The 12,964-nt window shown below is 38.8% G+C and overlaps 1 protein-coding gene across 2 annotated transcripts; it reads right to left on the reverse strand.

Moving 5' to 3' along the window:
• Positions 1–5,066: 5,066 nt before the first annotated feature.
• On the reverse strand, positions 5,067–12,201 carry LOC137814592 (uncharacterized). 2 transcript variants are annotated; one of them, XM_068617523.1, is made up of 10 exons: positions 11,102–12,201; positions 10,513–10,649; positions 10,318–10,380; positions 10,136–10,222; positions 9,561–9,726; positions 9,086–9,275; positions 7,332–8,152; positions 6,052–6,660; positions 5,875–5,940; positions 5,067–5,398 (listed from the first exon to the last, which is right to left on the reverse strand). In XM_068617523.1, the coding sequence occupies exons 1-10, from the start codon at positions 11,654–11,656 to the stop codon at positions 5,288–5,290; spliced, it is 2,805 nt and encodes a 934-aa protein (XP_068473624.1). In that variant the 5' UTR covers positions 11,657–12,201; the 3' UTR covers positions 5,067–5,287. The 2 variants fall into 2 exon arrangements, with proteins under 2 accessions (XP_068473624.1, XP_068473544.1); XM_068617443.1 differs by having other exon boundaries at positions 10,513–10,652; positions 11,102–11,903.
• Positions 12,202–12,964: the final 763 nt, after the last annotated feature.

Genomic DNA, 12,964 nt, shown 5'->3' on the forward strand with positions numbered 1-12,964 from the left:
CTACTCAGATGAGGCAAGGAGAAGTTCTCAAAGTGCATCGTAAGAACATTGTGCTGCACAAAAGAGATGCCAATCCATATAAAACAAGACCTCCACACTTTCTGGGCGAAGGGGCATTCTAAGAAGATGTGTTGGCAGGATTCCTCCTTTGTTTGACAAAGCTCACATAAGGTTGTGTTAAGCAACACTCCTCTCCTCCTCAAATCAACTCTGGTTGGGATCCTACCTAGGAGGACTCTCCAAGCAGTTGTTATTGTATTGGGGAAGGCTTTGATTCTCCACAGATGCTCGAAAACTTCGTGGCGCGGACTACTATCCTGTTTAGCTAAGCATTCATATGCAGAATGGACAGAGAAGAACCCCGAGCCATCACACCCCCACGTCTGAACATCTTTGTGACCCCTGGACGGACTTACACGGGTTAGTAATTGGACAAGGTTTGCTTCCAACGGTGATTCCCATTCATACCTAGCCCTTCTCCACCTTAGGTCCCACCTCCAAACATCACTGTCCCACTCCCCAACCTCACTCACCATTAGGCCCTGGTCCAAGGATAAGGAGAACAACCTTGGGTAGAGGGTTTTGAGATTGATATTACCAATCCACACATCCTCCCAGAAGTTCACTTTTTCACCGCCTCCTACCTTCCATACAAGTTGATTTTTGAACCACCCTTCTCCCTCTCCCTCTGTACACACTTTTTTCAAATCTCTCCACCACCATGATTGGAGTTTCACTGGACCAAGCGAACGATCCAGATTCATCCCATATTTTGAGATCAATAAGTCTTTCCACCGCCCCTCTTCTTCCGATACCATCCGCCATCTCCACTTGGCTAGGAGAGCATAATTAAACTTCCGAATATCTCTGATCCCCAGACCACCCTCCTCCTTCGGTTTAAAGTAATAAGATAATTCTGATGTCGAACGAGGCATAAATAATTCTGATTACGTTAAAGTAATAAGATAATTCTGATGCCGAACGAGGCATAAATAATTTCGATTTCTGACCAAGGTTGGTGAATAACGTTGAAGTTATAATTCGTTATATATTCTGGCCGAACGAACGGAAATAATTCGGATTACCTTAAAGTAATAAGATAATTCTGATGCCGAACGAGGCATAAATAATTCTGATTACGTTAAAGTAATAAGATAATTCTGATGCCGAACGAGGCATAAATAATTTCGATTTCTGACCAAGGTTGGTGAATAACGTTGAAGTTATAATTCGTTATATATTCTGGCCGAACGAACGGTTAATGAATTAATTAACTTCTGACCAAGGTAGGTAATTTAAAGTGCCTCGTTAAAAGCTTCTCGGTAGAAAACCCTCCTTAGGGATAAAACTACCGAGCGAGGAAAGAGTGCACTGAGTTTATTCATCAACTGTAGTAGAATTTGAGATGCGTGGCATTCCATGTTCTCGGTATAGATTTTCCTGACAAATATTCTAAGTAATAAGCTCCTCCTGTTGCTGTGTCGGAGATTCGGAACGGTCCTTCCCAGTTGCTTGAAAACTTTCCTCCGTCCTTCCGAGCGTTGCTGCGCATGCGCCAAACTAGATCTCCTTTCTGATAGTTTCGTGGCTTCACTTTCGAGTTGTACCTTCGTGCTGCTCGTATCTTGCATGCTTCTTCCCTTATCTTGCATTTGTCCCTCAATTCATTGATGAGGTCGAGGCCGACTAGTAGACTTTCCTTGTTTAAGTCTAGGTCTAATGTCTGTCGGCGTAGTGAAGGCTCGCCGATCTCGACCGGAATCATGGCTTCTGTGCCGTACGTCAGGCTGTAAGGTGTTTCCTGAGTCGTTGATTGGGGAGTACAACGATAAGCCCACAGAACCTCCAACAATTCTTCCGTCCAGTTTCCCTTAGAGGGGCCAAGTCTCTTCTTTAACTCATTGAGAATAACTTTGTTGGCCGCTTCTGCCTGCCCGTTGGTTTGAGGGTGTTCGACCGAACTCGTTATGTGTTTGATGTGAAGTTTCTCATAGAATTCAGCTAGCCCACGGTCGGTGAACTGCCGGCCGTTGTCTGTGATAATTATCTGGGGTAGGCCGAACCTGCAGACAATGTTTTTCCACACAAAGCTTTGGACGTTCCGGGCGGTGATGGCCGTTAGCGGTTCAGCCTCAATCCATTTAGTAAAGTAATCTATGCCAACCAACAAGAACTTGCATTGTCCCTTTCCAGGTGTGAAAGGTCCGATAATATCCATGCCCCACTTCACAAATGGCCAAGGGGATAGGATATAGTGTAGGTGTTCTGGCTTTTGGTGCGATAGGGTGCCGAACTCCTGACACTTTATACATCTTTGAACGTATTCGGTGCAGTCCCCTTGTACGGTCGGCCAGTAGTATCCGGCTCTGAAAATTTTAGCGGACATAGTTCGTGCCCCTGAATGGGTTTCGCATATCCCCTCGTGCAACTCGGTCATTACATATGTGACCTGTTCTGGACTAAGGCATTTTAGGAGGGGACGGGAGTACCCTCTCCTGTAGAGGTCTTGGCCAACGAGTATGTATCGGGCGGCTTGTAGTTTCATTGTCCTCTCTAAGTGTGGATCGCATGCTCCGTCGGTCAGATATTGTTTTATGGGAGTCATCCAATTTGGTTGAGTGTCGGTCGTCATACATTCTTCGGTACCAACACTTGGTTTAGAGAGGGTCACATGTATGCCCGACCGGTGGACACCTTTATTTTTTAAGGTAGCCAATCTTGATAGAGCGTCCGCCCTAGTGTTATTTTCCCTTCGTACGTGTTGGAATGAGATTTCTTCGAACCTGTTTAGAAGATTTTGCACAAAATGAAAATACTGCTGGAGTAAGGTTTCTCTTACCTCATATTCTCCTGTTATTTGCCCAATGACTAGACGGGAGTCGCTCTTACAAATTATATTTGTTATCTCCAACTCAATCGCCAGATGTAGACCTGCGATTATAGCTTCGTATTCGGCCTGATTATTGAAAGTTTTGAATTCAAACTTCATGGCTTGTTCGACAACAATTTCCCCTGGTCCTTCAAGTACAACTCCTGCTCCGGACGAACGACTGTTTGATGATCCATCTACGTATAGTGTCCATCGGGGAGTTCGTTCGGTCGGATAGGGAGTGAGTTCCGCTGTGAAGTCGGCGAGGGCTTGGGACTTGATGGCCCCCCTGGGTTGGTATTCGATGTGGAATTCTGACAGCTCGACTGCCCAACCTATCATTCGTCCGGCGAGGTCAGGCTTGGTGAGAATCTTCATAATGGGATAGTTAGTCTTAACAATAACCTTGTGATTTTGGAAGTACATCCGCATCCGTCGTGCGGTAATGACTAGAGCTAAGGCAACTTTTTCGACCATTTGGTACAGGGTCTCCGCGTCGTGCAAGACTCGGCTGACGAAATATACCGGTCGCTCTTCCGCTCCGATTTCTTGTACTACAACGGAACTCACTGCTTCATTGGAGACAGCGAGGTAAACCACAATGGGCTCTCGTACGTTCGGTTTCTGGATGACCGGTGGGGAAGCCAGGAATGTTTTCAGCTGTTGGAAATTTTGTTCGCATTCATCCGTCCATTCAAACTTAGTCGTTTTCTTCAAAAGCTTTATAATGGGTCTTGTTCGTTCGGCAAGCTTTGGTACGAACCGAGATAACGACGTGAGACGGCCGACTAGTCTCTGGATCTCTTTGAGTCCGCTGGGACTTCGCATTTCGGTGATTGCCTTGCATTTTTCTGGATTAGCCTCAATACCCCGATGTGTGAGCATGAAGCCTAAGAACTTCCCACCTTCGACGCCGAACGCGCACTTTTCCGGATTTAAACGCATGCGGTATTGACGCAAGGCTTGAAAAACCTCTTTTAGGTCAGAAACATGTTGCTCGCAAGAGTCTGATTTGACGACGATGTCGTCAACGTATACTTCCACATTCCGACCGATCATGTCGTGGAACACGTGGTCCATGAGTCGCTGGTATGTGGCTCCTGCATTCTTGAGACCGAACGGCATGACTTCATAGAAGAAATTATCAGAGTCCGTTCTAAACGCGGTTTTTTCCCGGTCACGGTGGTACATTTGTATTTGATTGTAACCCGAATAAGCATCAAGGAAACTTAGGATTTGATGACCGGCTGCACCGTCGACCAGTCGGTCGATAGTAGGCAGGGGATACGAGTCTTTTGGGCACGCCTTGTTAAGGTCTGTGTAGTCTACGCACATTCTCCATTTTCCATTCGCCTTTTTTACCATCACTACATTGGCTAGCCATGTCGTATAGTGGGCCTTTTGAATGAAACCAGCTTGAATTAACTTTCTGTTTCTTCTCGTGCGGCTTTGCGCCGTTCTTCACCTAGTTTCCTTTTCTTTTGAGTGATCGGCCTGGCCTCTGTATACACAGATAATCGATGGGTAATCACATCTGATTTTACCCCTGGCATGTCTGCAGCCGTCCAAGCGAAAAGATCAGCGTTCTTTATTAATGTTTTTCCGACCGCCTCTCGGTCGTCCGGATTGAGAGATGTTCCCATGTATGTTTTTCGGTCTTTGTCTTGGAGGAATATGGGTTGAAGATCTTCCCCTGCTTCCATCCGGGGATCATCCAGTCGAGGGTCTAGATCGACTAAGGCGACCAAGTGTCTTCTAGTTTTAATATTTTTCTCCCTCAATAGAAAATTTGGTCAACACACTCGTTTAACTCATATCATAGTAATCATCACTATGTTGAAACTCTTGAGTTGTAATTGTAAGGGTGAGACAACCTTCTACAACATAGAGTGGAATTGCATAAAACTAAGGATCATACTTTAATAATTCAACTGGTTTTAAGAGAAGGATTGTCTTTTCTCAGTCGGTATCTTTTTCACATAACGTTTTTGTACTCTTCTTTAACTCCTTTACTTTTCGACTTCTTGAGCTCCAAACTCGGATAATATCTGTAAAAACATTCTGACGTTCAAGTCAGATTTCCAATATTTGATACTCGGTGCTATTAGTCCTGAAAGATGACTACCTTATTTTCAAAATCTGTGCATATTTATATAATTATCATGAGTTTTTTGTTATTGGGTTCGCAAGTGATAGATTTTAGAAATACCTTATGCATGCATCTTATACATATTATCTATTTGATGTTTATATTTGTTCACATGTTTGTTCATATGGCTCACCTCCCCGGGCTTTTTAGCAGAACTCTAGTACTATTTCAGCCTCTGGTGGAGCTAAGCTGTTAACAAGAATGTTTGTGAGTACATCAAAGTGCTTCTGAGCAGATCTCTGTCATGTAGTGAGAGATTGCAGACAATACTATGATGATGCTAGTGTGATCCAATAATTTTCCAAACATAAACTGTTTGGAGTGCCAATGATCCGTGACCAACTCCATTCTTTCTCCTCTCCAACTTCTAATTCTGCTAACTGCCATAAGTCATGATGTTACCAAAACACAATTTCAGTATCTTTGCTTGTGAGAGAGTTTTAAATGGCAGGTTTGAAAAGGGTATTGCAAATGCCAAAAGGGGTAGAATTCAAGCACTATGGTGCAAGTTTTCAAGCTACTTATTACAGTATTATATATTATTGCTAATGCTTTGTAGTGGAAAGCTATAGCAGACAATATCAAAGAAGTTTGACAAATGGGAACTTAAAATGCATAGAACTCGAATCTTTATAAAATCCATCCTTCAAGTTTGACAAATGGATGATATAATCATTAATTAGAAACTATTTTTGAGAAAGAAAAAAAATAGTTTCTATATTGATTAAATTAGATATTATTTTTTGTCTCTAAAATTGTTTTTTATTTAATGATTTTCTTGTAGTGAGTTATAAACTTATTATAAAAGTTTTCCATCAGATAATTGGAATCTATCTCAGTGTGATAAGGTTCTTACCCTGCCATCTCTGAGCTCAAATATGACAGAACCTTCAGAAAATGGAATTGGTCTTGTTGATGCCACCTGTGTTGCATAAGATTCAATGTCAATTCTATGTTCTTGTTACTTTTTATTTTATTTCAAAATAGAACTTTGTCAATTTTAACCAACCAGTAATCATACACTAACTTTTACCTTTGGTTCACAATTTAAGTTGAGGTCAACAAGGTTGTCTTGGTTCTTGTTCAAGCCAGATGCACAATTTCCATCACTCTGAACTGGTTTCTCCTCATTGAATCTTCCACTTTGTGCTTCAACAATTTTATTTCCCATATTGGGGAAGCCACAATCCTTCCACTTCCATGCATTGTTGTCCATGTATCTCAGGTATACTTTTCCATCTGAGCCAATCAAAAGTAGTTGATTCCCTTCAAAGCTTGGACCAGGTGAACCAACCAGTGTAACACCTTTATAAGGTGTTCCATGTTCTATCCAGTTCCATCCATGCCAAGTATTCCACTGGTACTCAACAAGACCACCTTCTCTTGAAAGCATGAAGAGAGAACCTGAGAGTGATTTTGTTGATGGTCTTATGACTGTTCCAGGAAACTGTGATAGAATCAAATGTTGAGACTGGTAATGCTCATGCCACAATTCAGTCACTTTGTTATACTGATATAGACGACCATTTCTTCCAGTGACAAAGACTATATTTTCCCTGAACAATTCCTGGTCAACTATAGTTGCAACTTTAACATTTTGAGGATTTTTGCAATCTTTCCATTTGAACTTCCTCATGTACACCTGAGTAAACATGTAAATTTTTACTTCACATCTAGCTAGTGTAGCAGTATTTCAAGTCTAAAGAGTTTATTCCCTGAAAATTTTAATATTTAATCCATGTGTGTTATAAATAAGACTTTAGTTTCACTACTTTCAACTAATTCATTTTGCTAGTTCCTTTGTTTCGTGAGGTTGCAACTTGTGGAAAGAGTTCTTAACGGTTCAAAGGGCATAATTACCAATGTTTAAGGCACAACTGTAAAAAATATACGGAAGTGTTGGAGATCTTACATAACTAGAGATTAAGATATTTCATAGTATATAAGTGGGTGTTGGTGCAAACCTTTATAGGTTGGTTTTACGAGGTTGAGTTAGACTTAAAGTCTACTTCTTAATATAGTATCAAAGTCATTTCGGACCTATTCTAATGAGAGTTTATTGGGTAGAATTACCAATGTTTAAGGCACAAACTGTAGAAAATATACAGAAGTACAATCATATTTTTGTTAAGAGGCATGCAATCATCTTAAGCTTTTTGAAATGTTATTCATTCACACTTCTAGCATCTTTTATCAAGGCTTGTCTCTTAAGTATTCTAACTTCTAAGCAATTAAAAAGTGAATTGGTTGCACCTATATCATCATCTTGTACCATACATTTTAGTTTGAGAAATTGTGTTGCTGTTTACCTACCATGAACTGCAGTAATCCTCCACTTTTGCTCACAAAGAAGATTGAATCTTCAGTTGTAGCCCTCCTTGCTTTACCTGGTAATGTATCCCATGGTTGACCTCCAATAATATGTCTCCCTTTCCTCGTAGCAGTGCAGTTTTTCCATGCCATCTCGTTATCACTCCATTCTCTAAGGAACAGACTCCCAAATGAATCAACCATAAACAAACTTCCATTATAGTTCCCCACTATACCACTCATAGCCGAGGAGCTATCATGCTTCAACCATACCCATACATTCTCAATACAAACGTATTCAAAAACAAAACCATCATTGCTTATTAAGAAGAATGACTTGCCTTCATACAGCAGTCTTAAGCGAAAGTTACTACTAATCCAATCATCTGGCAGATTGTATTCTTCTGAAGACTTGTTCAGTTCACCACCTTTGCCTAGAGACAAGTAATGACTCTGTGTTTGGCTTTGTTTTCTTCTACTTGTTCCTGAATCATTTGAGTCATCTTTTGTACCTGTCATACAATTTCTGGGGCCACGTTCTTCTGTACAATATTCTGCATTCCACCCTTCACTCTCTGGCACATCTAATATAGTCCAAACATATCTGTTTGATGCTTTCCTTCTAGAGTTTTGTGGTGCAGATGGTCCTGAACTTTCACCCCCTATTCCTACTAGATGCAATTCTGCAAGTCTACCATCGTCTAGTGCATACAGTATCCTCCCAACTTGGAATGCTAAGCCAGCTATACCTCTTGCTGCTTTTGCTTGTGAGGGATGCTCATGACTTCCCCATGCTTCTGGAAACTGATTATTATGAACACTACCTGTTTTCATTTGAGAATTCAATGTCTAAAACGCAGTATTCAGATAGAAAACTTTGTTGGAACAGGAAAGTTTGAGTCTTTCACAGATGGGTGCAGATAAATTAAAACCTTTAACAGTAAAAACATATACTTCACACCTTAATAAATCAATATTTTATTCATTTTCATTTTATTTTTAATTTAAAATTATTATTATATTATTATTAACAGTATCAAATGTATGTCATTTACGGTTCAGAGTGTCAACAAAACTTTTCTCTTCTCAATATTAGTATTCCATGTCTTATTTTATTCTGCAGAATATATATTGCAAATACTAGCTATTTTTATGAGTAGGAATTATGTTTACTGATGTTGAAATAATGAATCTAATCCACAAATAATATTGTTAGTCTTTTCGTTGCTTGTGTATAAGCTTCAATAATCTTTCAGGTTCTTGACAGATTATGAATTTGATTACATAACAGTTAAGTATCAATTGATTACTCTTGGTTCCTAATTATCAAACAACTAGAGTGAGGTAAACTATCTAAGAGACACAAGTAAAGGTAGCTGGGAATGATAATTGTCTCTTATTTACTTCCTAGGAATAGGAATCAAATTTCAGATGGACGATAGGTTTTGGTAATGGTGATAACTATTCCAAAAAGTTTGATAGATAAAGAATGAAACTGAAAATCCCAAATAGTATGTTGCAGATTCCACGTCAAATAAAGATAAAACATCTCATAATATATGATAATATATGACTGAGTGTAAACTTCACCTTATCAGCCAATTTTATAAGATTGAGTTAGGATTAAAATCCACTTCTTAATATAATATAATATAGTATCATAAAGTTCATATTTAGTAAAAATATTAGTATAGTCATAGAAGTAAATATCAATCATGGATGAAGTTAAACAGATTTAGAGCAATTGGATGACTCACCTAGTTGTTTTGGCATTTGATATTCAAAAACAGATCCAGCTGAAGTAGTAAAGAATAAAGAATTGAATGTTTCACTTGATTCATCTTGCAAAGCTGGTGTAATAGACGTCAAAGTTTGCTGTTCAGGGCTTCCATGAACTACCCATTTCCACTTCCTTTGATGCAATCTTCTCTCCACCAAAGTGCCTTCCTGTATAATTATCATTTTTTTTAAATGGTGTCCAAGAGAGACATGGTTTTTAGATTCTTAAAGGACCTCATTAAGATGAAATTCTAAAGTTTAACAACATGCCCAATTGATTTTAAAGTTAATTGGAACCATGGTTTTACTTTACATAAGTAATTTTGATTAAGCTTATGTTCCTGATTAATTGGGCATCAACTTGAGAGTATTCACCAATATGTTCTTTATTATTATAGCACTCATATTCTGATAATGGAAGATATGTTCATACAGTACTTTCATTAACAGTACCTTGGTTAAAAGAAACAGAGATTCAGAATGATCACCACTTAATCCATGTAAAATGCACCCTTTAGATGGAATCAAAGGTGAAAATTTTGCTGTTTTTTCTTGCCATATGTGCTTCCTCCACGACGGTTTTGATTTTCGATTATATTCAAAAAGATCTCCCGAAGAACTACATCACCACATCATCCATTAGTTAGACTCTATGCAACATAGACACTAACAAAGACACGACATAGATACGAACATGGAGATATATATAATCTCTAAAATGTAAGACACTGAGACACGAATCTATATATTATATAACTATGAATTATATAAATTGGTAATAAAGATTTATATGCACAAATGTATTTCACATTTTTTTAGCAGCAATATTTTTTGAATTGGACACTTCATTTATACATGTCTTATTACGTGTGTCCGACACGGTCATGTCATTTAAGAGGAGTGTCCGAATATTATAGGTGAAGAATGATGTTTGGTACTACTTAAAGACAACAGGGTTTTGTTTTCTATCTTTCTTTACTGTTCTGTTTGTTAGTCAAATTGTTTCAAGCAACATACACATCACCCACCTTATGGTGTATACTGCTTCTCGTGTAGAAGCAACAGCAGCTATTGCTGCAACATTTGCTCCTGCTGGTTGCCCATGATTTGTCCATCTGCTCTATATATTGCCAAAATAGGACCGAAATTAGTAATATTTGCTTAGGATTTAACTTATGTACAATTATGTGCTGCAAAACTTGAGTTTTACCTTGGAGACTCAACCACATCAAGTTCTACTAGAGTTCCATTTTTTGTACAGAAATAACCTCTTCTGTGGACAATGCAAGAACACAAACGAGACATTAAGAGTTTGATTGGTTTCAGACTTTAAGTAATCATCCAATTCAAATACATCCTTGTGTTATGTGTTTAATCTCAAACTAAAATTTCAATGTGTACTCACTGCCCATCATCTGACACCACACCAGACTTCATCAATGTCAAAGTATTTTTCTCCTGATCATTATCTTCAATTGGACCAAGTGCAGGTGGGAATTCAACCCAAACTGGTTGTGAAGTTTCACCAAGTTGCAAATGCATCTGCTAAAATAAACAAAGTCAGTAGAGAAGTGACCGATTTAAGTGCAGAATCAGATCATATTAGTGAGTGATTTAAGTTACAATTCAAGTTGACAATCTGTATACATATAATCACTATTAGATTCGAACACTCCTCTTACATGACGTGTCCGTGCCAGACACACATATCAGACGTCTAATAAGAGACAAATTCTTTTGAACCAACCATGAAAAATATTTCTTTTTTAAAAAAGACCGAAACATACCTGTGCACATAAATTTTTATTGTTAATTTATATAATTCATAATTATATAATACATAGAGTATGTGTTTCCATATCCTATATTTTAGATATTATACATATCTCCTGTGTTTCGTGTCTGTATCGTATAGATATAGTGCTTAAAATGTATCCAAATAGAAGAGTATATATTCCGAACGAAATATAATTCTGAGAACTGATATATATAACCTGATACAGATTTCCCGATTCAGATAAAGCAAGAATCATCTGACTGATGATAAAAACTGCCACTGCACGTCCTGCTGATATTGGTAAGTCATGAGGGGCCATCACCCATTCCAATCCATTCCAAAACCTCTCATAGATAGACCCACTTTCACCAGTGATCCACACAGATGTCTCAGACATTTTGGTCAATGAAACTCTCTTTCTCAGAGGCCTCAGAACCACATCCAAGGGCTCCACAGCTCCTACTTTATCATTTTTTCTGTCCAGTCTCTTCTTTTTATCATCAACTCCCTGTTCTTGATCCATGCTTTCCTCCCTTCTCTTCACCTTACCACACTCACTATCACCACCAGATATCAGATCACAGGGCAGTTGCACCTCAACCCATCTATCAGCTTCTTCACTGAACTTCCAAAACCTATCGGTTTTCTGTTCAAACCTTCTATTGCTCTGCTGAAACAGCTGATATTGACAGCATGAAGCACAACCCACACCAGTACAAAAGCTCACAGACACGAGCCCCCAGATGCCACATATCAAATGGAACACTGACATGGTGGCATGGGGAGCCAGATAACAGAAACTCCAAAAAGTCAGGATTTTTAAGATATTCTAAGACCAAGTTTGGTAGTTGCGTCCCACATGAGGGTTCCCTTATGAGTCATGGATCTAAAGGCTTGGATCATCTGATAAAAAATCTCAAATTTATTGGATAGATGGTTTTTTCATAGCCTCCAAGTAAAAGGGAATTCATTATACTGGTGTAGGGATGAAAAGAAGGGAAGATATTTTGTGGGGTACCTACCATGTAGTATCAGGCGCAGGTATTGATTCTCATATTATAACTACCTCAGATGGCTTGTGTTTATTTTCGTCAACTTTGAAGTTAATTCTTTGGTAAAATAACATGAAACAACCTGTTTTTCACGCAGCGGTTTAACCACCACGTTTCTTTCTTTCTACATCAAAAGGGTAAGTTGAGTTCTCATTCATTCTAAGTAGCTGCTTTATCTGACCAAGTTGGATTATTTCTTGCCCTTGATTTCATCATCACAGTGATGTTTAGGTGAAAGATTTTGATGAATTGTTGGTTTGTGTTTGTAAAGTAATGCTATTGAGATTCTATAGTCGACTTTTACTACTAGGAAGAAAAGAATACGGATTCCTCTGGCTCTACCTTGACATAGATGCAACAACGAACAACTAGCCATGAAAATAATATTATGATATGTGGTAACTGTCATTGGATCATGAGAACCCTCCAACCGATGGCTCTGATGTTCTGTTGCACTTTGACTATGTGATTAGAAAACCTTACAAGTTTCGTATCAAAGGGTTTTGTGAGAGTGAGAGGTGGATGACCTCAGATACCATTAATTTTCTTTTGAAGACATTTAGTGTTGAAAAGACAATGAACACATCACCATTAGAAAGTGGTTGGCCTAATAAGACATTACTTAGAAACGTACTACTCATGATTTTACTGGTTGTAAGAAAACTTAATTGTGGCTGTTTACACTAAGTAATAACATCATAGGACTCTCAAAATTTGATTAAAAGATGGTGAAACCGTGGAGAACGGTGCTGCTGAAGAAGTTTGTCCCTGTTGTGTAAGCAATTCCATCACTATCACTTTATCAGTTACAAATTAAGATCATGCAAAATTAAATCATGAAAAATGTTATGTCAACAACTCCTTTCTCCTTTGTGCCTGCATACATTCTGAGGTGGCAAAGGGCAGTTTTGTCAATAAACATTGCTGAGTGGGTGATGTGGGGCCAAGAGCAGTTTCAGGTGATGATATTTTAACACTCTAATTCACCTTCCACCCACAATAAAATATTAATATTTATAATATTTATA

This window comes from Phaseolus vulgaris, chromosome 11 (assembly GCF_000499845.2).
Source record: "Phaseolus vulgaris cultivar G19833 chromosome 11, P. vulgaris v2.0, whole genome shotgun sequence".
Lineage (NCBI taxonomy): Eukaryota > Viridiplantae > Streptophyta > Magnoliopsida > Fabales > Fabaceae > Phaseolus > Phaseolus vulgaris.